This window comes from Suricata suricatta, chromosome 3 (assembly GCF_006229205.1).
Source record: "Suricata suricatta isolate VVHF042 chromosome 3, meerkat_22Aug2017_6uvM2_HiC, whole genome shotgun sequence".
In the NCBI taxonomy this organism is placed as follows: Eukaryota; Metazoa; Chordata; class Mammalia; order Carnivora; family Herpestidae; genus Suricata; species Suricata suricatta.
In genome coordinates, this window is record NC_043702.1 from 53,265,682 (window position 1) to 53,290,132 (window position 24,451).

At 41.9% G+C, this 24,451-nt stretch overlaps 1 protein-coding gene across 1 annotated transcript in view; it reads left to right on the forward strand.

Annotated features, from left to right (window-relative positions):
• The window catches only part of PDE11A (phosphodiesterase 11A), a 350,510-nt gene that overhangs the window by 222,932 nt on the left and 103,127 nt on the right, over positions 1-24,451 (forward strand). The window contains exon 10 of the mRNA XM_029934333.1: positions 735-785. Within this exon, the coding sequence (XP_029790193.1) occupies positions 735-785 (51 nt within the window). The remainder of the gene's footprint in view (positions 1-734; positions 786-24,451) is intronic.

A 24,451-nucleotide genomic window follows, 5' to 3' on the forward strand; every position in this document is an offset into this window, starting at 1 on the left:
CCATGGGATCATTCCCTGAGCCAAAATCAAGAGTCAGACATTTAACCAACTGATCCAGCCAGGCACCCCTATTGCAGAAATATTTAAAACAGCCAAAATATGAAAGCAACCTAAGTGTCCATCAGTAGATGAGTGGATAAAGAAGATGTGATATATAATGGAATATTACTCAGCCATTAAAAAGAAGAATGAAATCTTACCATTTGCAACAACATGGGTGGACCTAGAAGATACTGTGCTAAATGAGATGATTCAGGCAGAGGAAGACAAATACTATATGATTCCACTCATGTGTGGAACCATAAACACAACAAAAGAACAAATGAAACAGATTCATAGATATAACAAACTGTTAGCAGAAAGGGGAGGGGTGGGCGGGAGGGAGTTGAGTTGAAAGAGGTGAGGGGGATTAAAAGGCACAAACTAAATAAATAAGTCATTGGGGATTAAGGTACAGTATAGGAAATACAGTCAATAATGTAATAACTGTATGGTGACAGATGGTAACTAAACTTATCACAGGGGTTATTTTGTAATGTATGAAAGTATTAGATCACAATGATATATACCTGAAATTAATAAGATTTATGTCAATTATCCTTCAATTTTAAAAAATCCACAATTATCAAGGTGATATAATGAGCTGAGTTTCTTTTTAAACCAGAAGAATTTCAGAAAATAGAGTCAGGTCTTGCTACTAAAGGTTTTTTCTTTTTCCTTTTCTTCTGAATCAGGTGCTGTCATACCATGCAACATGCTCAAAAGCTGAAGTTGACAAGTTTAAGGTAAGGAAGCAAAGAGTGCTTTGCCAGTACGTAATGTTAAACTTCACGCGACTTTCTGCTCCGTTGTCATTTACCGACGTAGAATCACTCTGCCCACTAGGTGCTAGGGAATAGAACTGGGCATAGGTGTGCTCGGATGTTTCAGTCTTAGAGGGAAAAGGGATTTAAGTATAATTGAGCAGCGCCTTCATGATCACTTATTTGTGTCTTTCCATTGGTTAAGTAAGCGGGATATTAGGGGGGAAATGTGTGTAATATGGGTTTGGCATTGGTTTTTCCTCCAACTTTCTGTTCACTTAAAATCTGTGTATTTTCATCTGTAAAAATAAGTGAAGAGATTAGAACAATAATAGCTAACACTTGTCAAATGCTTACTATGGATCGGGCACACTACCAAGCATTTTATATTAATTCATTTGAATCTCATAATCCTGTGAAGTACACACTGTTTTACAGATGAGTAGGTTGAGGCATGGAGATGTGAAGTAGAAAGGCCAAGATCAGATGATGGCAAGGGGACAGCCAGGCAATGCGGCCCTGGAACTGGAGTTCTTAACCGCCATGTTCACTGCTGTTCAGTGCGACCTTCTTCCCGCTCCAGCACTAGATAAGTCTGTGAATGAGTCTTAGATATCCTTTTTCTTTTTTTATTTAAGATTTTATTTATAAATAATCTCCACACCCAACGTGGGGCTCAAACTCACAACCCTGAGATCAAGAGTCACACGCTCTACCAACTGAGCCAGCCAGACGCCCCTGGATATTCTTTTTCACCTCAGTCACCACCATTACCTTGAAGCCATCCCAGAATTCTAGTTCCTTTCCCTGCACTTCTAACCAGCCATGGTCAGTACATGAGAGTGTGGGACACCTGGTTTTCCTCCCTTTTGAAAGCTGTGATGTCTGTCTTTTTAAGTTTTTGTGATTCAGAGAATTATTGGGTTAGCCACCACAGCCATAAGAAAGAGTGTTTTCTATTGTACCAGTACATATTAGTACGTAATAACACGGATGATGGCTATTCTAAGGGTTTCTTGTACACGTAGGTACATGCATTCTCAGAAATAAGTAGGAGAGATGGAGGTCCTATTGGAGAAGATAATACATACCATTAATTATTTTCAATTCACTACCATTTGTACTCCTAGGTGGGATGGTTTAAAGGAACACAGATTTCACATATGATAAACCTGTAGTCAGTCTTTAATCATCATTAATGCTACGCTGATATCACCTTACCTTTTTTCATATCTTGTCTTCCTATTTCATACCTGTTCATGGTTGGGGATTTCTTTTCTTATTCTAGAATGCCATCAAAGAGGGAGAAGATACTTTTACTTTTGTTTTGCTTTGTTCTATTAACTCTATTTCTCCTATTGGGAAAAATCTCCTTCATGGGTATGTGGTGGTAGGTGGGTGAATGGTACCCAGAGTGTGAAAAACATTCTAGATGCATTCCTTGATTATCTAGCCAGAATAAGTAGATGAATCAACATACAATTATGCATCAAAGAATGTCAGAACCTAAGCAGATTTTGTGGATCTGATATTTTATTTATACCTTGGGATTTTGGAGAGCCACCTGTACACAAAAAGACCACAGAACTTCCTGGAATGAATTAACTTCCTAATGAATTAACTTTTTAAAAGCCTGGTTGAGTCTATAATATTGATAATTTATCCTTTACGGGCTGATTGCCATGTGCATTGAATGAGGAAAGCAGGATCTAAAGAAATGGTTTTTATCCTCATTACCATTTACTGATCTTCCTTGAACTTAAAATAAGAAAGGCGTGCCCAGAGAATTTGTGCAGATTTTAGTGCCTGTTTATATCTCTTCTGCTCCGTGCTAACGGGAATAATGTATAAAGACCATATTGACAATTAGATCTCTTTGAAGATGACTGGTTTAAAGGCTTTTAATAACCTGAGGATGCCAGCTGTGATAACATAAGAAAATGAGTTTAGTGCACCAATTATATGCTCCTGTAATTTTATGCACTTCCCTAAGATTCCAATGCGGTGGACAGACCAAACAGTTATCACTATATATGCCAGTTTACCAATTAAAATCAACTCATGGACGTTCCTGTGTTATATTGCCACCTTTTATCATCCCTTCTTTCAATTCCAAACTGCATGGGTTATGGCTGCAATCAGAGATGAACTGGTTTACAGCACTATTTAACTGCCTCAGTAATTAAACACCAATAACTCATGTTGGGTGTTTGGGTTTGGACTACCTCTTGCGTATTTCAAGTTATCAATGTTAATGCCTAGGCCACAAATTAACATCCTGGTAAAGTAAATAAAATAAAATAAAGTGCCAAGGAATAGGTATTCCCTGTGGCCTTTACACAGTTACATCAAAAATAGGATCTTATGGTCTCCTCTGCGAGGTAGAGGGCAGAGGACAGGCAGGGCAATGGGATGGGATATACTTGGCTTTTTTTTTTTTTAAGTAAGTTTCAGTAGACATCTTTGATCCATGAAATGTTCAAATGCTATCATAAGAAGCCTCCTTGCTCAGAACCGCCTTGGTGGTTGTGCTGGTAGATGTGTTTGTCATGGGTCCTGCACAAGAGTCCCTGAAGGAGGGATGTCCCTGAGGCAGGAGTTGGGGCTCACCCCTACTTGGCTGGCCAAGCAATGGGAAACCTCTTAGTAACTGACCTTCCAAAGGATGCACCTTCTTCTAATTGGACGTCTGCTAGCCACTGCCCTGCCAACTCTATTTCCAAAGCCGTGGAAAAGTCCAGTCCTTACAGCGGTTCTTGCAGAGGAAAAGTGTCCTGTGTAGTCAGAGAGCAATGCCATGGCACTTACCCAAACCCAAGGAATGAGGCAACTGCCAAGGCGGGGAGAGGTAGGGCAGGGGACTGTGTGGCAGGGGCTCCCCACCCGAGTCAGAGGAAGCACCTTCTAGCTCCTTGGGTGCAGGACACCTTCTCTGCTCCCACAGAGACACCTTCAGAGTCCAGGGGGTTATCCAGGACCTCAGGGTGCCAGGAAGGGAAGGAGAGCTTTCTCCTGTTTCTCTAGCCTCAGCCCTTGGTCTTCTGAAACGCTACCTTTGGAAATCTCAACAATCAACAACTTTCCAGTTCGACTTGGCTTACTCTAAGGTTGTTTAAAAAGATGACCTTGCAGCAATTTAAATGGAATTTGGGACTCATCTTACACCTAACCTAGTCTGTCTCCTCTCTTGTCCCTGCCTCTTAACTTTAGGGGATTGTTTTTACCTTAAATAGTAGCTATGCTGAGTTTAATTTCCAAGGTTTTTTTTTTAATCATCAGGGAAAGTTACTGAACCTTCAGCAGAAAATTGGCAGCAGGGGAAACAGCCAGATCAGCATCCTAAAGGGCATCTCCTGCTCGTCAGGCTGCAGACTGAGCCGGGCAGCCAGCATTGCTTAGGACACGCCCATAAATATGTGGAGAGCTCTGTGTCCAAATGTCCGAGTGATCATATGGGGTTCTCTTCGTGAATTGTGTCTTGATGAAATGTTAGCTCAAAAAAAAAGATGATCGCACTTTCTCACTCTTGAGTATGGAAAACACTGGGGAGGGGAGTGGTGTGAGGAGAACCAGGGTGCAAGTCCAGGCTGGCCTTTTCTACAGCTGAACTATGTGGCTATGAGTTGAGGGCTCCTCAGGAACCCACCGGGCCATCCTGTGGTGACCCTGACCTCCTTTCAGATCAGCTTAAACAACCATTATTGGTCACTTCTTTCCTTCCATTTGGAAACAAAATGGGGACACTGTCTCCATAAGGTCACGATGAATGTTTACTTTCCCCAGGAAGAAGGATGTGCTTGGAGGGCTTTCTCCCACCTTCTTTCTCCCACACATTAACGCTGCTGGTCCACTGCCCTCCTTGAGTGGCATACGTGAAGACCCAGGGCATCTGACCTTGAGGGGATGAAATAAAAAGCAGTTCATTTTTGGTTTCAGAGCAGTGATTAGTCATGAAGGTCCAGGGAAGACAGGAGTAGAGGGTAACAGTGTGGCCCCTTGGAGCACGGACTCTGAACAATGAAGGCAGCTATAGAGGCCAGAGAGGTCAGACCTTTCCAGAACACTGGGGTAGCTGGGACTGTGTCACCCTCCCTTAGCTCTGGTTTTCCTCTAGTTAAAGCCATCTGTGACTCTAGGTAAGGAACTGGGAAGTCGATGCTCCCTCACCTCAGTGATGTGAGTTTGGTTTGGCGATCACAATGACTGGTTTTCTTTTGCATTTTCCTAAGTGTACATAGGAGCTTCCCTCCCCTGCTTCTCCAGAGACACACTTTGGATCTAATTACCCAGTCAGCTTTGGGTCCTCATACATCCTCAGTCCGTGTGCTGTTTACTCACGGAACCGAAGACTTTAGAATGTCTCCCATGCCCCCACCGTCCTCACAGTCACCAGCAGCTCAGACCTGCATTCTTTCTCATTCAGACAGTTGTTATGCATGCTCCTCCAGCTGGTCTCCCTGCCACCCTTTCTTCCTTTCTTTCTGCCTCTCTCTCTGTCTCTCTTTGCCTCTCTCTCTCAAGACCGATGAGGGGCTCAAACTCACAAACTGCGAGATCATGACCTAAGCCAAAATCAAATGCTTAACCAACTGAGCCACCTAGGTACCCCACCCCCCTCTTTTCTTAAAGTAAGCTATTAAGACCTACTCCCAAATTCATCCTGTGCCTAGTGGACAGATTAACAATACTTTTCTGCTGCTGCCAGTCTTCCTTCTCACAGAGCTCAACATTGTCTATGATTCCATCATTTCAAATTCTTCAACTGGACATTGAAATGAGTGAAGGGGAGTGGGAACTACAGGCTTCCACTTGTGGAATGAATGAGTCATGGGAAATTAAAGGTACAGCACAAGGAATATAGTCAGTGACACAGTGATAGTGTTCGGTGACAGGTGGTAGCATAACGTATAGAGAAGTTGAGTCACTGTGTTGTACATCCAGCTTCCCATGCTCCCCCTGACTGACCCTTCCCTTGGGTTAGATTTGATATTTTCTTTTTTTTTTTAATTTTTTAATGGTTTTTATTTATTTTTGAGAGAAGGAGAGAGACAGCATGAGCATGGGAGGGTCAGAGAGAGAGAGGGAGGTACAGAATCTGAAGCAGGCTCCAGGCTCTGAGCTAGCTGTCAGCACAGAGCCCAACGCGGGGCTCGAACCCACGAACCGTGAGATCATGACCTGAGCTGAAGCCGGAAACTTAACTGACTGAGCCACCCAGGCACCCCTAGATTTGATATATTCTGTCCATTCTCTGCCCTTCCCTTTCTGTGCTCCCAGTCCTACTTTAATCTCTGCAGAGTCCTGACAATCCATCTGCTCCTGCTCAGTGGTGCCCCCTCCGTGAAGTCGCTCTCACTGTAATTCAGGCAGAAGTGATCTACTGGTGTACCATTTTTTCATTATACTTACCAGTCTCTACCTTGCAATATAAATCTTTGTGCACCTGTCCAATCGCCTAGTTAAGCCAGGAGAATTTTTAGTAGTGAATCCTGGTCTTAGTCATTTTTGTAAACCTTACATTTCCTAAGGTCATGGCTTGCACCTGGGTACTGGAGAAATTTCTACCAAATTCATTGAACTGTTTGCAGTTTTGATGGCAGAGGTGCTTACAACATGTGAGTTAAGTTTTGAAGTAAGAATTTATGACATTAAGAGTGTCTGCAAATTCTTTCTCAACACCTTGTGTTAAGTTCTTGTTTGCTAGTTTCCTAAGAAGCCTGAACTATATGAAAATAAAGGGATTCATTTTCTTTGTTTAGGATATTCTCTTTGGATTGTTCAGTAAGGACAATACCTGTCCTTTCCTACTGCGGGCAAAGGCCCCTTGTCATTAATTCTTAGTTGGTTCAGCAAATTCTTTAATACTTCAGCAACACTGAGGCTTTAGTTCCAGCAATAAAGCAAATATTGCTATAAAGCAAGTCGAATGAATTTTTTGGTTTCCCAGTGTATATAATAGTTTTGTTGACACTCTACTTCATCTATCCAGTGCACTACAGCATGATGTCTAGCAGACAATGTACATTGTTAATTAACAAACATTTGTTAATTAACAAATATTTTATTGCTACAAGTGGCTAACCATCTTCTGAGTTTTGAGCAACTCATAATCGCTAATCACAGATCACCATAACAAATGTAATAATGTAAAAGCCTGTAGTCGATTGAGAACTAGGAAAATGCAACACAGAGACAATGTGAGCAAATACTTTTGGAAGAATGGCACTGATAGACTCACTCAACACAGGGCTACCACAGACTTTCATTTTGCAAAACCCAAAGTATCTGCGAAGAGCAATAAACCAAAGTGCGATGAAATGAGGCATGCCTCTATTAGATATGAGCCTTCACTCATGTACCCTGCTACCACCCTCCCGATGACTAAGTTTGTTGAAACCATTATTTTCTTGAATCTCAGGATGTCTTTCTAGTTCTTTTCATTTGTATAGTCCCGTATTCTCTCCCTTCTACCTATTTTTGAAATTATGTGCTGCTTCAATAGTTCTGCCTGTTTTCTCTCAGTTGACAGTAGATCCACCCAGAATCTTAAAAATGTGCATAAATCATTGTTGTATTGCTCTCAAGGCACAATAGGAAATGCCAAGTTAGAAGATAATGTCTTTGTTGCCGAGCTGTCCTTTTTTAAGCAGCCTTTGTAAGGTCACGGACACAGTAAGACAGAGAGCAAACATGGAAATAGACAAAACAGCCACCAGACCTCGCAGTTCATTTAAAATTTCTAGACTTCCAGTTTCCTCATCTGCACAACAAAGCCATTTTCAGCTGTAAAATGTTATAATTTTATAAGTGTATAAAATTTGTCTCCAGGAAGGAAGGGGAAAATAAAACACAAAGCAACATCAAGTTGACAAAATATCTTAGGGTTCTTATAATTTCTGAATACCCAAAGCTTTTAAATTTAAGCTATTTAAAAACTGGAGTATTTGGTTTTAGATTTGGCTCAGCTTGATGTAATTACATATAATAAGTGATTTCCAAAGCCCACTGGGGCTATATTGTATTTGAAGGTAACATTATGCAGTGTACTCGTGAGAAAGATACGTGATTATTTTAGGTAGGACAAGGATCTGAATCTCATCAGTAATGAAACTGTACACCAAGGCTACGTATACATGTTTAAAAAAAAATAATGCCTTAAATAATACTACTTAGCAGTGCATAAAAAAAAACGTTTTCCTACCCATTATCTCACTGGAGCCTCACACCTCTTGGCAGGGCAGGGTCATTATAGCTCCAATTTACATACAGGGTCACCAAGAACCAGCAAAGAAAAATGCATGCACTTGGCTTTGATTTTTTTTCTCTCTAGTGTTTTGTTTTGACCTTGAAGACAATGCTTCATTTCAAGTACTGGAGAGGAAAATGTAAGCAATACCATGGAATTTTATCCTGAAGTCATTTCTTTTGACTTAACTGTTATTCTTGGAAGCTCTGTGGCATTTTGACAGTTTGTGGGGCCAAATAAGCCTGAATGGTGATGATGTCTGAGGAAAATAGAGCTTGAGGCTGAATTTTAACATAGACACTTAAAAAGAAGCGTTTCATGGTACTCTTTGGGCAATCAATATATAATGCTATTTTATTAGAAACTTCTTTTTGTATCATGGTTGTGCTATCCGTGTGACTTCTCACCCTGGGGGTTTCAGACTCCTTAGAAACCTAAGGAAATTGGAAACAGCAAATATTATGGGGATATTGCATCATTCTTAGCAAGGGAGTATATGATCCATTATTCTGACATCTTGCTTGTCTTCCTTACAGTCTGATTGGCTATCTAGCTATATAGAAATCTCTCGACATCTGGAAAGCTCAAAGGAAAGAGAGCAGTCCCACTTTATTATCCTGTGCTCTCCAGACCTGCCAAGTACCTTGTAAAAAGGTAACAAGGATGTGAGATTGTGAACATCCGTTTAAGGATAAAGCCCTTGTCAGGAGATAAAGTCTTATGTTTAAGGCATGAGAACTCATGAACTAGAGACTATTTTGGGGAAGATATGAAGTGAAGAATGTGAGATTGAGTTTCTATTTGTATAACGTTTCCTATAGTGATACATGGTATTAGGGACATCATGGGCAGTAATCTGCATATCTGAAATATGACAACTTTAACATAAGACTCTAAGGTCCTTTTAAGGATTTTCGGAAATTATTATTCTGAATTAACTTCTGTATATTGCCTCAATTTGTACGTGTGAATATGTATGGGAGGCGTGTGTGTGTGTGTGTGTGTGTGTGTGTGTGTGTGTGTGCATGTGTGTGCTTTAGATTAAAGGGATAGTCAAGTGATTTAGAGTTTCAAATCTGGCTTTGGATAAAGATCTTATGGCAGTTTGTTATCTCCAAAACTACAAGCAATGAAAAATCTGTGAGAAAACAAGATCTGAGCTGAAGCATTTTGGCCACTGGGTGCCATCCTTGCTCCATGTAAGGATTTGCCGAGCCACACTTCTAGGAAAATGGTTAAAACCCAAAAGACAGTAATTTAAAAGTAATTTCAAGGTATAATAATGTTTGTGTGCGCACATGACCTAGAATATGTTAGTGACACAGCAGCTTATTCATTTCCCGAGGCACGAGGTGGGAGGACTGGGGAAATCTCCTCTCTGGTGCAGCCTTATCAACAAAGCCAGAGCAAAGCCCTCTTGCTGGCTGGATCCCAAGGAACCAGCCAGTGGGAGCAGGGGAGACGCCATGGAGGCGCTGGGAGTTGGTGACGCCGTGGTGTGGTGGGTATCCAGAGGTCAGATGCTCCATGAATTCTTTTTATCGTCATGTGTACTGCGGTGTGCATGTAAACAGGACTTGAACCGAGCCGTCTGTGTGGCTGTGCCCTATGCCTTTGAATGCATTCCTGTTGGTAGAGCCATTCAGCACTCTCCCCTTCAGCAGGAATGCTGGTGATGGGTCTGGGAGGAATAGTAATTCTGTTTTCAGGTTCCTTTTGTTTCCCTAGAAGCAATTCATGGAGTTTACAAAAACAACACCTTAGCCAGGCACCAGAACATCTGTCCATAGACACAGTGTTTGTGCAGGATTTTGCTATCTTTGGATTTAATACTAATACACATAAATCTGAGAAATTAAACAGCGTTATGAACAAGAATAGCCACAGAGACTGTTCTAAGACTGTCAAGCAATACAGGCTGATGTTTCCATCCCGGGCTTCAAATATATGGTTGGGACTAAAAAGAATTAGGGTGTGAAGAAGTAAGAATTTTAATAAAAACTGAACACCTGTTACAGTCACACCATAAGAGAACACTCTAGAGTCCTTTCTGCAAGACCACATTATAGAAAATTTGCAAGCTCAAAATAGATTTTAGCTCCTACCCCCAGGTTGGGGACCACGTAGATGGCCTCATAGCTGGCCCTCGAAGTTGGCCCTGAGCGGGGCCTCCAGGTACTTCTTTAGTCTCCCTGTAATCAAATCGACACACCCACAAAAGAGGAGATTATGAGAAGGGCTGGTGGGGGAGACTTTCAAAAAGGCAGGCTTTTTTCAACCTATCCAGGAATACAAGGCTTAAGCACTATTCCACTGTTTAGGCATCTACAGATGGATGGACTTTAGATACATTTTCTGGGCTTACTGTAGGATAACATGATACCAATCATATACTTTTAAATATTGCTACTCACTAAGAGTTGTGTTTTATAGCTGCAGCATTCCTTCTGAGTCAGTGTGCTTTCATGGCTCTTATTTCATTGGAGGTTAACAGAAGCCTTTAAAGGAGGCATCAGTGGCTTTATCCCATTTATAGATCAGGCAGCTGAGGGGCATTGCATACTGCCACTTTGGAGGCCTCATTTCTTGCTGCTGAGGTCCTTTGTTGGGACCCTCTTACCCAGTATGTGCTCAGTTCACTTGGTGTGATGGTCACTTGGAAAATAACAAACATTTAATGAACATTTTACCAAGTTCCAGGTGTATTTTCAGTGCCTTCCCTGTATTACAAATTAAGAAATCGAGACACGGGTAAGCATGCTGGATCTGTGATATCTCCTTTCCTAACAGACATGGAATGCTTCCTGTTTTAGATTCTTCTGGTGGTTTGGTCCTTTCCTTATGGTCTGATGATGAGCCCTTCTGAATTCTAAGGCTTAGTTCCTTAATAGACAAGTTCAAATTTCAGCAGAATCTACTAAGGGTGTGTGTGTGTGTGTGTGTGTGTGTGTGTGTGTGTGTGCGCGCGCGCGCCAAAAGTGCAGCACCATAGGTGTGTGTGCAGCATGGAGCCCCTGGGTTTTGCTCACCGCAGTCTGCTTTCCTTACCAAGGATATACACGTGGGCTGTGTCAAGGCCCAAGTTTCTCATCTTTCAGCAACCCCTCCAGAAAGAACTATTTCCAAGTTCCAGCTTGGAGAATCTCAGGGAAGTTTTCTAGCTGGTCCAGTTTGGGTCAAGTGTCCATCCCTGGACCAACCAACGGTGACAACCAACTGTGACATGGATGTAGTCCTAGAAGAAAATGTTCAGGTCCAGGGTGGAAACCCCTGGTTGGAGTAGAATGCATGGTGTCTTTGAAAGGAGAGGGATATAGGCAGATAGTTTCCTAGCTGTCCTTCACAGGTCTGTCCTGCACAGAACTTTAAGATGTGACTTTTGGTCCCTATCCAACGAACTGTGGCCTTTCTTATGGAAAGCACACAATTCCTGGAGCACAGGTGAGATGCTCACAACTCCCCCTTCTTAATTCATAAATGTAGATACTAAGTGGCACCCAACAGTGAGCTTTCTGCCATAGTGGTTTCCTTAGTGACTTTGTCTAGATTGTATTATTGAAAAGAATGTTTTATTATATCCTTAAAGCATTTCTGTTTCCACTGCTAGTCCCACTGATGGTCACCCTGATTTGGCTCTCAAACTCACCCACATTTTATAAGGCAAATAAATATAACTTCCAGGGACGTGCCAATTAAATTGGCCCAGGAGCTCATTAACAGTCGTCTCACCTGATCATATCACAGTGGCATCTTTCTATCGCTCTTCAGTCCTGGAGGTGCTACTGTAGAACCAGAAAAGCCCCTTTCACCTGGATCAACCAGTAACCCACAGATTCCTTCTCAAGTGGTCATTTCTTCGTGAGCTAGATAGGACTTAACTGGAGAACTGAGCAGATTGAAGGCCAAACATCCCTAGATCTGATGTTTGAAACTCACAGTAAAAACTCAAGTCCTAATCTACTTCTTGGCCTCATTAGAATTCAATTAGGAGAAGGACATTCTTTCCTAGAAGCTCTCTGGCAGATTTGTGTATGAACAGTTAACCCCGGTGTTAGCAAAGGCAGTTACTTGTATCCAAACAGCTCTCTCTGGCTGCAAAAAGAATCCCAAGGCTGTTTAGACAAGACTTTGCTTATCCTCCCACCAGGATGCAAGTATTTTAAGTGGACAGAATGAGATAAAATGTAGTCAGTACTGCGCTGACACCGACCACATCCTGCGGCTGCTGGATTTGGGGACTTGGAGGTCAGAGGAGGAAAGTGTAGGAAAGGACACTAGAGACGAGGAGACAAAGAAATATTTTAAAGGCTTCCTTGACATTGTTTAAAATTACTTCCCTGAATAAACAAATTTGGACTCTAAAATGCATCAGTACATAACTACAAAAGGTATGTAGAAATACACATATATTTCTAGGGCATTTAGAGCTGCTAATCAGACCATGAAACGGATATTTGAGGGTAAGACAACCTTGAATTTTTTTCTTTTTTTTTTTCTGCAGTATTCCCATAACTTCTTCAGATGCCTAAACGTAGACGCAGGGAGATTTATTTTTCTTCTAACAGGGTATGTTATAGTTGTCACTCAGCCTTGAAATAGTTTTCCTCTCCAGCGGAACATCAGGCCGGTAATATATTTGCATAGCTCTTCCCACCTGTCATTCTTCTGCCCGCCCAGTGCGTCAGCATTGCACAGGACCCCCCCCCCGCCCCCCGCCCCCAGCCAATGGCAGGCTTTTGAGTTGCTGCATTTATGGGACATATTTTCAAAATATTTGTAGTCACCCAGCAACAGGAAGAGGTATTTCATTGGCTCTCTTGCTGTCAGCTAGGAAGGACAATCCAGATAGAAGTCAGCTGTGAAGATCGAGATGAGACACTGGAAGAGGGGCAGGAGCCAGGGGGAGGGGAGGCCAGATGTTTGAGCACAGGAGCCTCTCGTGGCCAATGTGATATTTTGTAAGTATTTTGTAAAGCATGATGTTTTCATCTCCCCAAAATAAAAAATAAAAAATAAATCAATTGTGAAAGAATAGTGCTGCAACGGAGCAGGTAGATTTCATGTGCGCGCAAAAGACCAATCGTGGCTCCCAGTCCTATCTGCCTGATCAGAGGAAGTGTTGCTGATTTTGGAGGCCCAGTGAGAAATATATTAGAGCCTTTTTTAAGGAAACAATTAAGCTTTCCTCTATTAGAGGGAGGATGGCATGTATAGTGGGTATTCTAAATGCAAATCAATCCCATGAGCTACTTTATCAATATCTAATCTTGTGAATTATCCTGCCCTTAAAAAGTTCTACCTAAGGGGCGCCTGGGTAGCTCAGTTGGTTGAGCATCTGACTCGTGGTTTCGGCTCAGGTCATGATCTCATGGTTTGTGAGTTCGAGCCCCACATCAGGCTCTGCACTGACAGTGTGGAGCCTGCTTGGGATTCTCTCTCTCTCTCTCTCTCTCTCTCTCTCTCTCTCTCTCTCTGGCTTCCTCTCTGTTTCTCAAGAGTAAATAAAATAAACATTTTATAAAATTTTTAAAAAGTTCTACTCAAACTCTCAGGCTGATCCCCACCCCACTCTCTAAGAAAACCCAGTGGAGAGCCTAGGACCAAGTCAAGGTGGCCCCGGGCCTTGAATAACAGGCTAGCTCAGTGTGTCCTCTGAGTTCTCCTTCCACTGTTCCCATGCAATCTATCTGTAGAGGAAAACAAGGCTTCCTCATTCTGATTTTACTCTTTTGCTGTTACTATAGAGCAGAAAGTTAATATCGACTGGGTGTATATGTGAAATCAAAGCAATGCTGTATACGCCAGACAAGGCAAAAAGTCCTTAAACTGATGATACCCTCAGACCTTGCTGAGAACCCAGCCTCTTCTCACTTTAAGCTGCATGATGGGAGGGTGTACAATCTCAATAGTTAAAAATAGTAAACTCAAGGATCCGTTGCTCCTTGCCATTGTTCTAATGCAGGGGAGACAGTTTACTCAAAGAGCTCACTCAGTGTAGACTCTTCCCTGCCGGTTCACCTGAGCCGCTGCTTGCCTGCTTAAAGCAGCAAAATGGAAGGAAGGTGCTGTCTGTCTGCTTTGCTGAGAATGAGTCAGGTTGGAAATTACCCATAATTAATGGTAATTATAATTAACAGCCAGCAATGTATTAACTGTAGATCCAATACTATTACATGCATGCTAATTCTTTGGACTCCTATTAATAAATTAGTATGTGAATATCATCTCTGTGTATCTCTAATGGGCATAAAAAATGATGCAGGCAAATTTGCCTTACCTAGACTCTAAGCTACTTGAAAACGGCTATATCTTCAGTTTTATATCTTTATAATTTTATAACACAATGCCTGGTAGGCACTCGATAACTATCTCTTGCCTCAGAAAGTTGTGAAACATTTCGATCTTCTTTTATTTATTTATTTTGGGGAGGGATTGCTCCCTCTTAAGTTTTTATTTATTTATTATTTTTTAATAGTTTATTGTCTAATTGGCTTCCATGTAACACCCAGTGCTCTTCCCCACAAGTGCCCCCCTCCATTACCACCACCTCTTTCCCCCCCTCCCCCTCCCCCTTCAACCTTTTAAATGTTTGGATTTATGTATCTAATGGAAACTAAACTCAGGAGACCTGAGTTCTAATCTTGTTTCATAACAAGTCTATGAGATAGATTGTATCATTATCTCATTTTATAGAGGAAGGGATTGAGGGGTAAGAGGTAAAGTGACTAAGGCCACAGGGTTAGTAGGTCACAAGAATAAGATTTGAACCTGAGTCTAATCCAAGGTTCACATTCTTACCACTATGCAAGCCTGCCTATCCACCTGTGTGTTTTGTCAGTACTGAAAAACGAACTCATGGACAGGACATGCTGTCTCTCTGTACCACATAGCCACTTCTCCTGTTTCAGAGTGCAGAGTAGAACATTGAAGGAAAAAGGCTTATGAGATTAAGGTACTGGTTTTGAGATGACACACAATAAACTGAGAGTCAAGGAAGAATGAAAAACCTGGAAGCTTCTGAGTGCTAAACAGGTCATCCAGCTCCGACTGGAGTCCCAGCCTGTTTCCTGTGGGGGGCCATGCGGAAGTGGGGAAATGTTGGTCTGGGCCACTTTTGCTAACACCATTACCATCACCTTCATGAGACATGGGTTCAAGGCCCAGCTCTGCCTCACAGTTCCAGTGGAACTGTGCCCACAAAGGAATTAAGCCTTTAAATTAAGCCACAAAGGAATTTTCACAGTCAGAACAGTGGGCTAGCTGGAACCATCCTAAAAGGAAGTGTGAAGATGAAATGAGATGACCACACGGAGAGAACTGTATTTATCCTAGCACATTGCAGAGCTCGATAAATATTAAATGTCTTCTCTCTTTCTCTTATACCCTTAAAAAAGTTGAAGAATCACATTTGTGTAGCAGATTAAAAAAGGAATCCATAAAATTATCCAGTTTTTCCCTCTGGACTTTTTAATCAGCAAATGCTGGGTCCTTATTTAACCATTTCTATTCCAGTAAGAAAAAATTATTTTCCATCCCAGTAAGACTTTATTTAGAAAAGCTGAGAGACAAGGTGAAAATTTGAGCTAGAAATTTATGTGAGACAAGGCTTTCCAGGGCTCCAGGTACCAGGCTATTGCGCTGGATTTCATTTCCCAAGTAAACTGCACTAATGATGCACATTTCAGGGATTTTTATCACCTACTAGCTCAGGTGGGAGACAGGCTACATAAGTCATAGTGAAAGTCTTGGAAGGTTTACCTACAACAGAGGTTCTCACCATTTTTTGTGAAAAAGAGCAATTCCTCACTTAACCTGAAGTCATGATATTAGCAGGTACAGGTTTTCAGGGAAGGTTCTGGGTAAAACAGGCAGCCTGTTCCTTCCCAATGAAGATGGCAGCTACCCAGGAGAAGGAAGTGTGGTAGGAAGCGGGCCAGTGAAACCAGCAAATCAACATAAATCAGCTAAATAAATCAGCTAAAACTTCAACATCAAGTGGTGATCCAGATCTGACCCCAGAGAAAACTCCTGTCTCTGACGCATTAGGGCTTTGGAGGGAATTTTTTTTTCTCACACTCACTATGGCTCTGTGCACTAGAAAGGGGACAACCAGGGGACATAAGTGGTAGATTCTTAACCCTAGCTGAACATTAGACTTACCCAGGAAAGAAAGCCTTTAAAAACAATACCAATATCTGAGTATTACCCCCAGACCGATTGAAAAGAAGTGGGCAGAGGGCTGACATTATATACATATTTTAAAGCTCCCAGGTGATTCTATTATGGAGCTAGGAATGAAAAGCATACCTCTAGCTAGTGTTTTCCAAACTGGTATCTCATTAGAACACCCTTCCACAAAATATTAATAATGTACCACACACCCATACGAAGTGTTCTGGTAACTACTCGATTAAATAAAGCTAAAAACTGATTTTACTGCACCATTTCTGAGACCCTATGCCTTTGTGGGCATTGTGCCTCATATGGAAGAGTATCAACTTTGCCCAGCCGCTTTTGACCACACCTTTTTCAAAGCCCATCTGCGACTGACCTCGGTAACAGGGAACACCAGTCTGGCACATGCGTCCTCAAAGGAAAGACACCAAGGGTCCCAAGGAGAACAAGCAGAGGCATCTGCCCATGGCCATGCTCTGTAATCTGAAAAGCTGTAGGACGTCCAGATCCTGGCATTGATATTATTCTGAGATTGAGCCTTTAATTATCATGTTCATCATTAAATAATAGCTGCCATAAAGCCTTCTCTCAGAAATTTCTGAAGATCAAGTCACTTTAATTACAGTAATGTATATTTCAAAGCTGCTCCATTTTTATTGTCAGTATTTCCACCCTGAAAAGAAAATGTGTTGCTGTTTTGAGTTGTAAATTGCCTCAAAGAAGGGGAGCTCCTAAAGATTCATATTGCCTTAGAATACCCAAAGACGCTCCGGGAGCAGGTCTTTACCTCCAACCAGGGATCTCAGAAAGGAGGTGGAAATAAAATGAAACTGACAATGATATTGAGCTTGAGAATGTGCAGGAATTAACGATGTACTAACTATCTAACTGCCTAAAATAAAAATGGGGAGTCAGTGATTTGTATTTTACTGGGCAGAGGTGGCAAGGTTTCTTATGTGCGGCTGAGATTATATGTACTGTTGTAAATGAAACCTAAACTCCAGTTTTCAGGATCGGAGAAGGGAGCTCGCTAGGCCTGCATCGTCCCTTCTGCCCAGGACGTTCTCTGAATTATCTGACCTATTCCTTTCCCCAGCTACCTCGTCATTTTTCCATTTGTAGTCGGGAATATGTAACAATCAGCAGTTTCTAAGTCGCTGTAAAATACTGACCATACTCCATGCCAAATGGCCAAGAGCCATAGAATTTATTCAAATTAGATGTAATGAAAATAATAGTAATGAAAATTATTATTATTACTATTATTCTAACTATCATCTATTAAGCACCTACTATGTACCAGGCACCTTACATATATTATCTTAATTTAATCATCAAAATAACTCTGTGAGAATAGTGACTTGGGCCTCCTTGACCTGATGGGAATCTACAGCTCAGAGACATAAAATCACTTGCTCAAGTCAGCCTTGAAGCTAGGATTGAAACTAGTCTATAAACTCTTTTTGCAATAAGCCCCTCTCTTAAATGTATGGTATACCTTGTTCTGTTAGTTAAGGGAAATGACAATATAGAAAATGATACACACACTTATAACTTTATATGTGAACAGTTTTACTATATTGAGACTTCAGCCTCAAAATATAAATATTTTTGCAGCATTTTTCAACTTTTAAGAGTTGGTATCCTATAGCTGCAGTCTTTATTTGCAATATGATTTATGAGGCTTAAAATAGCAGATTAGTGGACATGTATGTATTTAATATTTATATAGATAGATTTACATATACATACGCCAGTTTTTATTTGGTCTAGTGAGCATCCTTTGATGTCTTTCTAATGGGAAGATGACTCTCCAGACCCATCTCTGTGGCATATCAACTCCTAGCTCTTTGGGGAGCTAGAAGAATTAGATTTGCTTTACCTGGCCACATTCCTTTAATGAGACCCTTGAGGACACATTTACTGATAAGACAGATGGCTGGGGTAAGGACCACTCTGTAGCCATAGAAAAAAACAAAGCTAACTGACTTCTTAATCCCCATAGTCTGAACTATGACTCTAATGTTTGGTGACCTCTGGGAAGGGAGTATAAACAAAACAAGACAAAACAAAACCAACCAAACAAAACCAAACAAAGGGCAGTTAAACGTGAACTCCTATATATCCAGCAAAAATCACTTGGGACAGTTGCTAAAATATACTGTGTCTAATGGGAAGGTAGTCCACTCTGGCCTGTATTTGCAATAGCATACTCTGCATTGGACTTAAAGAAAATAGCTTTTGGCACTTATTTATATCATTTTTATTGCCTAATTCGAAAGCAGAACATTTCTAGTTCTGGCACACACAAAAAAACTATTTTGATACTTTATTTTATTTCCTAGAAAACAGTCTCCAATGCCAAAGAATAATTTCATCAATATAAATAATCTATCTCGGGGGGCGCCTGGGTGGCTCAGTCGGTTAAGCGTCCGGCTTCAACTCAGGTCAAGATCTCACGGTTCGTGGGTTCGAGCCCCGTGTCGGGCTCTGTGCTGACAGCTAGCTCAGAGCCTGGAGCCTGCTTCAGATTCTGTGTCTCCCTCTCTCTCTGACCCTCCCCTGCTCGCGCTGTCTCTGTCTCTCAAAAATAAAATAAAAACCATAAAAAAATTTTTTAAATAATCTACCTCGGCCATTTTATATCATATTCTCAATGACAAACTATGAAATGTAATATTTTGTGCTTTGACAGCCCCTGAAATCCATTATCTCTTCTCATAGATCTTTCATTCAGAAAAAAGATTTGAATTTAGAGGATTTATGGCCCGATCAGAAAGATTTGAATAAAAAGATTTGCAGCTTTTAAAATCAATATCAGGATTTACTAGTAAAAACCTAGAATCAGTGGGTGAAATGTTATTGTAATCATTTATCCTTTGTGACCTTTAAGAGAATAATAAAATAACTACTGTCTCATGCCCATAGTTTATATCCAGCAACACTAGGCAAGAGCAAGAAGCTTTTTTCTTGCACTCTGTGGTTCATGACTCTTCCGAGAACTACCTATATACTGTTGTTATGAGGTTAGACAGAAAGGGGCTTTATTTACCTGGTGTGTCTTTATAAAAGTGACTGGAATGATGGAAATGTGACTTGATTCATTTTCAGAACATACATTTACAATCTTGTCTGCTCTCTTAGATGGGCTAGCAGACAGTCCATTTCATGGACTCAATCTAAAATTTCCATTTAATCAAATTATATCAGAAAAGAAAACTATTTCCTCTTAGTGGTAATTAAAATTTTAAGAATATTCTCTCTTGAATAAATTATATCATTTATCATTTGTTGGATGTATTAAAAAATGCTTCCATGTGCTAGAATTTCCTTGATATAGAAGAATAACATGATCATTATGTTAAAACGCATCATCTGTAATGCTGCATACTCAAAGCAAGGCTACAGAATGTTACTAATAGAGTCCAAGCTAAGAGAGAGGTCGAGCAGAGAGCCCGGAATGTTGGTAAGTTCTGCCTCAAACTGGAAGGGGGACTAGGACAGGGCGGCAGGGTCTGGTAGAGAGAGGCCGGACCAGGAATCATGGGGTCCTAATCGTGGCTCTGTCACCAACAGGTGTTCTCCCCATGCCCAAGTTATTCAATCTCTCTGGCATTAGGTTAGAAGGGACTACACTTCTATCATTTTTGGACTTTTCTAAGTGATACCCAGAGGGCCCAGATCTATTCTCCTTCGTTTCTGATGAGTTGAGCTGAGGATAAGACAAAGGTCTCTAAAATGCTTTCCTAAAACCCCTGAATGCTACCGGCAATCCAATGAAAGACAGGCTACAAGTTATACAAGAGCCCAAAGATTCAAAATGGAGCTCAGAATTAGAATTTGGGTGAGCTAGGAGAGAAGGAAGGTGAATAGAATACTTCCAGCACTCTTAAAGTACTTAAACTGGTCCAAGCTAATTGGAATGCTATACTAGAACACTTCCAGAGTCAACCTCTATTCTTTCCTTCAAGAGCTCAGAGATCCAGAGCCTTCTGGGACTCCGCCCAGACCCTCCTTAGCAAACTCCCTATGAGCTGCCTAAACTCCTTAGTGAAGTGTGACTTAGGTGCTGGGAGGGCTGGAGCCCCAAAGCAAACCACTGAGAAGTAGAGCACTCCACAAGGTCAGAGCAAGTCAGTTCCCAGAGCGGGGACAAGGTTAGAAGTGGGAGCCAAGTTGTCAGAACAGAGCGCAGCTGAGGGAACATCAGGTGTTACTTCAGGACCAGTGAAGCAAGTCCCTGACAGTCTTTGGTGCTTCTCCAGCTTCTCCAGCTGCTCCTCCACCTCCACTTGTGAGAATTCTCCCCTCAGACCACCCTGCGGTTCCATGGAGGCAATGACTCCATCATTTCCCCACTGCCCTTTCACCTTTAGAACATTTCGACTCCCACCTCTAACCAGCTGAGATCATGTACTTTCCTTCCTTTCTCTTCTCCTTTCATGTGCTCACTACCTCTCAACCCTCAGTCTTGCTGCCAAAGTTTAATACTTTTTCTTCTAGATGGTCATGAGGTTTACCCTGGCAGTCAATATCTCTCTGATTTCAGTAGTCTTTATTTGACACTCAGATTAGGTCATTCCTGTCTGTCTCTTACTATTTCCATTTAGATTTATTTAGCCCTCTATATTGTAAGTTTCCTCGCTCCCCACTTTTCCCCTGTCCTCTTCATCTTCCACTCCCTCAGAATCTCTGTCCAGGCTCGCTTATTTGGTGATGAGCTCTGAATCCTTACCTCGCCACAAATATCTTTCCTTCATGCTGGCAGGTGAGGCCTGTCTTTGCCGGGCATAGGAATCTAGGGCTACTGTACTTCTCACATGTGCACAAATGTTACCTTTTGCTTCTAAGGTTGCATTAAGAAATCAAATACCAGGCTGATTCCTTTTCCTTTTTAAGTTCCTCATTATTTCTGTCTAGCGACTTGTAGATTTTCTTCCCTTCTACCTTAGATTTCAGGAAATGTATCAGAATATACCTGGATGTGGGGTTATTTTTCATTGTTCTGCAGACTGTGGTCTTTCTTCAATTTAGAGAAATGGCCTATTTTGGTTGTTTAAGTATCTCCTTTCTTCAGTAAGTTACTTCTTCCCCTCCTGAAATTCCTGGTGTTTGCTCATTTTCCTCCTGGATCTATCCTCCTTGCATTTTGTCTTTTCTCCCCAGATTCCTAGATTTCCAAATGTTTATATTTTTCTTCGTGCTTCAGTATATTTCTTTCACTTGACTTTCCAACTCACTACTTTGGATCTGAACAAAACCTATCTTCTTCAATTTAGCTACTGATTTTTTAAAAAGAAAATCAAAATTTTGGTCCCCTATTCCTGCTGTAATCCTTAGATATGATGGTGATATGCAAATTGTCTTCTGTCTCCTTTAGCAGTTCTAGTTCTCTCTGATGGCTGGATTCCTTCGTATGCATTGTTATTTTCCTTTACTCACTGTGGTCAGGTCGAATTCCTGGGAGACCTCAGTGGCAGCGGTCCAAGGAGCATGGAAAGGCATAGAAGCAGTGAGCTAACAGGCAGGTTGTCACTCTACACAGACTTCATCAGAAGACACCTTGCCTTCCTGGTTTGTCAACTCACTGCTTCTCCCTAGTGGAGGAGAACTCAGCCCACCTGATAAGCTTGCGTGGAAAATGCTGAGGAAGCACCAAGGAGAACAGATACAATCACCTATGCCATTGCTACCCCCTCCAAAAAGGACTACTGGGGGCTAAGTGTTTCATGAATTCCCAGAGATCTCCAATGCGGTACCCAGGCTCTCAGTGGACCCAGAGAGACTAGTCTTCTGACCAGAGCACTGGCAGAGTCTGGATTTCTCTGGTACCCTCACAGTCCTGCAAAACTGCCAGTGGAAACATTCCCAACATGGCATGTCACCAGCATCACTTTGGGAATGCTTAGAAAATAAAGACTTCGGGGCCCGCATCCTAGACTTACTGATGGAGAATTTCAGGGCTGGAAATCTGGATTTATAAACTACCCATCTGAATCTGGAACAGAACTGAGTATCAAAACCTCTGACTGAAGGTGGAAGTTGGAGCTCACTCTAGTGTTGACAGAGGCTGTGTGCACTCTGGCGAGAGTTCTGGCCATCGTACTTTGGTACCCAAGGGTGCCGAGCCTCCCAAAGACGCGAGAGATACTTAGTCTGTTTTTCTTTCTCAAAATGCCAGTTTGTCTCCCTCTCCATATACCACGGTTTTTCTGTCACATGCAAAGCCTGCTAGGGGTGCCAGAAGTAGCTCTGTGGGTCAAGAGGCAGATTTTGATTGGGGCCAAGAATCAATGATCCCAATGATCAGAGACTATGAGAGTTTGACAGAAAATAAGGAAAGCAGCAAAGGACCATTGTGTAAAAGTTAAGTTGTACTTCTGGTGTCTGTAATTAAGCCTCTGTATTAAGCTTTGATTCTTCTATCCCTCTCCTTGTTCCAAGGAGAATGAAAGAAAAACCATTATAAACAGCTTTATCAAACAACTCTTCACATCATTGAATCTGTCGCTGTTTATGCAGAAGCAGGACATGAATTCAGAAACACGTTATCCACAAATTCCAGAAGCAGGCAAGGAGGGAAGAGCCGCTGATACTGAGCTCCCTGGTAATTCCCCTGTGAATAGGTTGGTCCCTAGACCTGCCATCGTGCTGGTTCTGCCATGATCCCTTTCACTCGGGGGCCTCTCTCTCGGGGCAAGGTTGAGACTTGAAACCTCTATTACCCCTACTTTCAGTTGGAAATGGAGCTGCTACGTCTTACTTTCCTAACCACCTCTTCCTTCTGAGGAAAGTGTTCTCAGACAAAGTATCCTTTTATATCTGTCCATCAGACTTAGCTAACATTTGCAGAAACCCTGCCAATTGGCTGCCCTCGGGTGGTACCAAAGTGAAGCAGACAGTTTCTGTTCTGTCCTGCCCCTTAGAGAGTCTCTGTCTAGTAGGATAAATGAATTCAGACACAGCACTCTGCAAAGTACCTTGCACACAGGAAGCCCTCACTAAGGATTTGTTGAATGAATGAGCGAAAGAGTGAGTACACAGTAACTTTAACAGAGAGCAGGCTCCGGAGAATGCGACAGAAGTGAAGAGAACAAAATACCCTGACAGAATTGATGGGAGAGGCTGCCGGTAGTTAGAGACGCCAGGGAGGGCTTCCTGAGGGGAGACAGATAAGACACAGGGACCTGCGGGGTGAGACAGATTGAGGTTAGCACTCTAAGGCTTTCTGGGGATGAAAAATCTTTCCTACCTTTTTCTCAATGGCACCACCATGCAGTAATTTTCTACATAAAGGAGGTAAAATGATAGGAACACGGATGGCAAGGGCTTGTTCAACAAGGTACCAGGCTGAAGAATGACTGAGTCGCCGGCTCTCTACAAGAGGATCGCCTTCCCCGGCAGAACAGGTGAGCTGATTTCGTATTCAACAAGCTTACAGCTTCCCTGATCTTTACTTCTTGAGATGTTTAGCTTGAACTTGATGAATCATATTTTCCTCCAGTGTATCTTGGATACCCCAACACTGAATATATTTCTTTCCAAGAGTGAATATGGTACAGTTTGCTGAAGAGAGAAAGCCTCTCTAGGTTGTCTTTTCTAAGACACCAGACAGAGGAAGGACTGAAATTATAATCAGGATTCTTTTTTTAACTTTTTTTTAAAAAGTTTTTTAAATTTATTTTTGAGACACAGAGAGAGACAGTGCGAGCAGGGGAGGGTCAGAGAGAGAGGGAGACACAGAATCTAGCTGTCAGCACAGAGCCTGACACGGGGCTTGAACCCACAAACCGCGAGATCATGACCTGAACAGAAGCCGACACTTAACCGACTGAGCCACCCAGGTGCCCCTGTAATCAGGATTCTTGTGAAGGGGACTAGCACACTTGAGTCTGACATAAATCATTTATTTTGTATTTTTGGAAATTTACTATTCAATTCATCTGCAAAATGATAATCCTCTGTTATGAATGGAATTGTATCCCACACCATCCACCTTCCCTGAAATTCACATATTGAAACTCAACCCCCAGAACCTTAGGATGTGACTGCGTTTAGATAGGGCCTCTAAAGAAGTGATTGAGCCTAAGTGAGATCCTAAGAGGGGCCCTAATCCAAAATGACTGGTGTCCTTAAAGAAAAGAAAGGGGCACAAGAGATACCCCCACACCAGGCAAGGCCATGTGTGAACATAGCAGGCAGACAGCCGTCTGCAAGCCAAGGATAG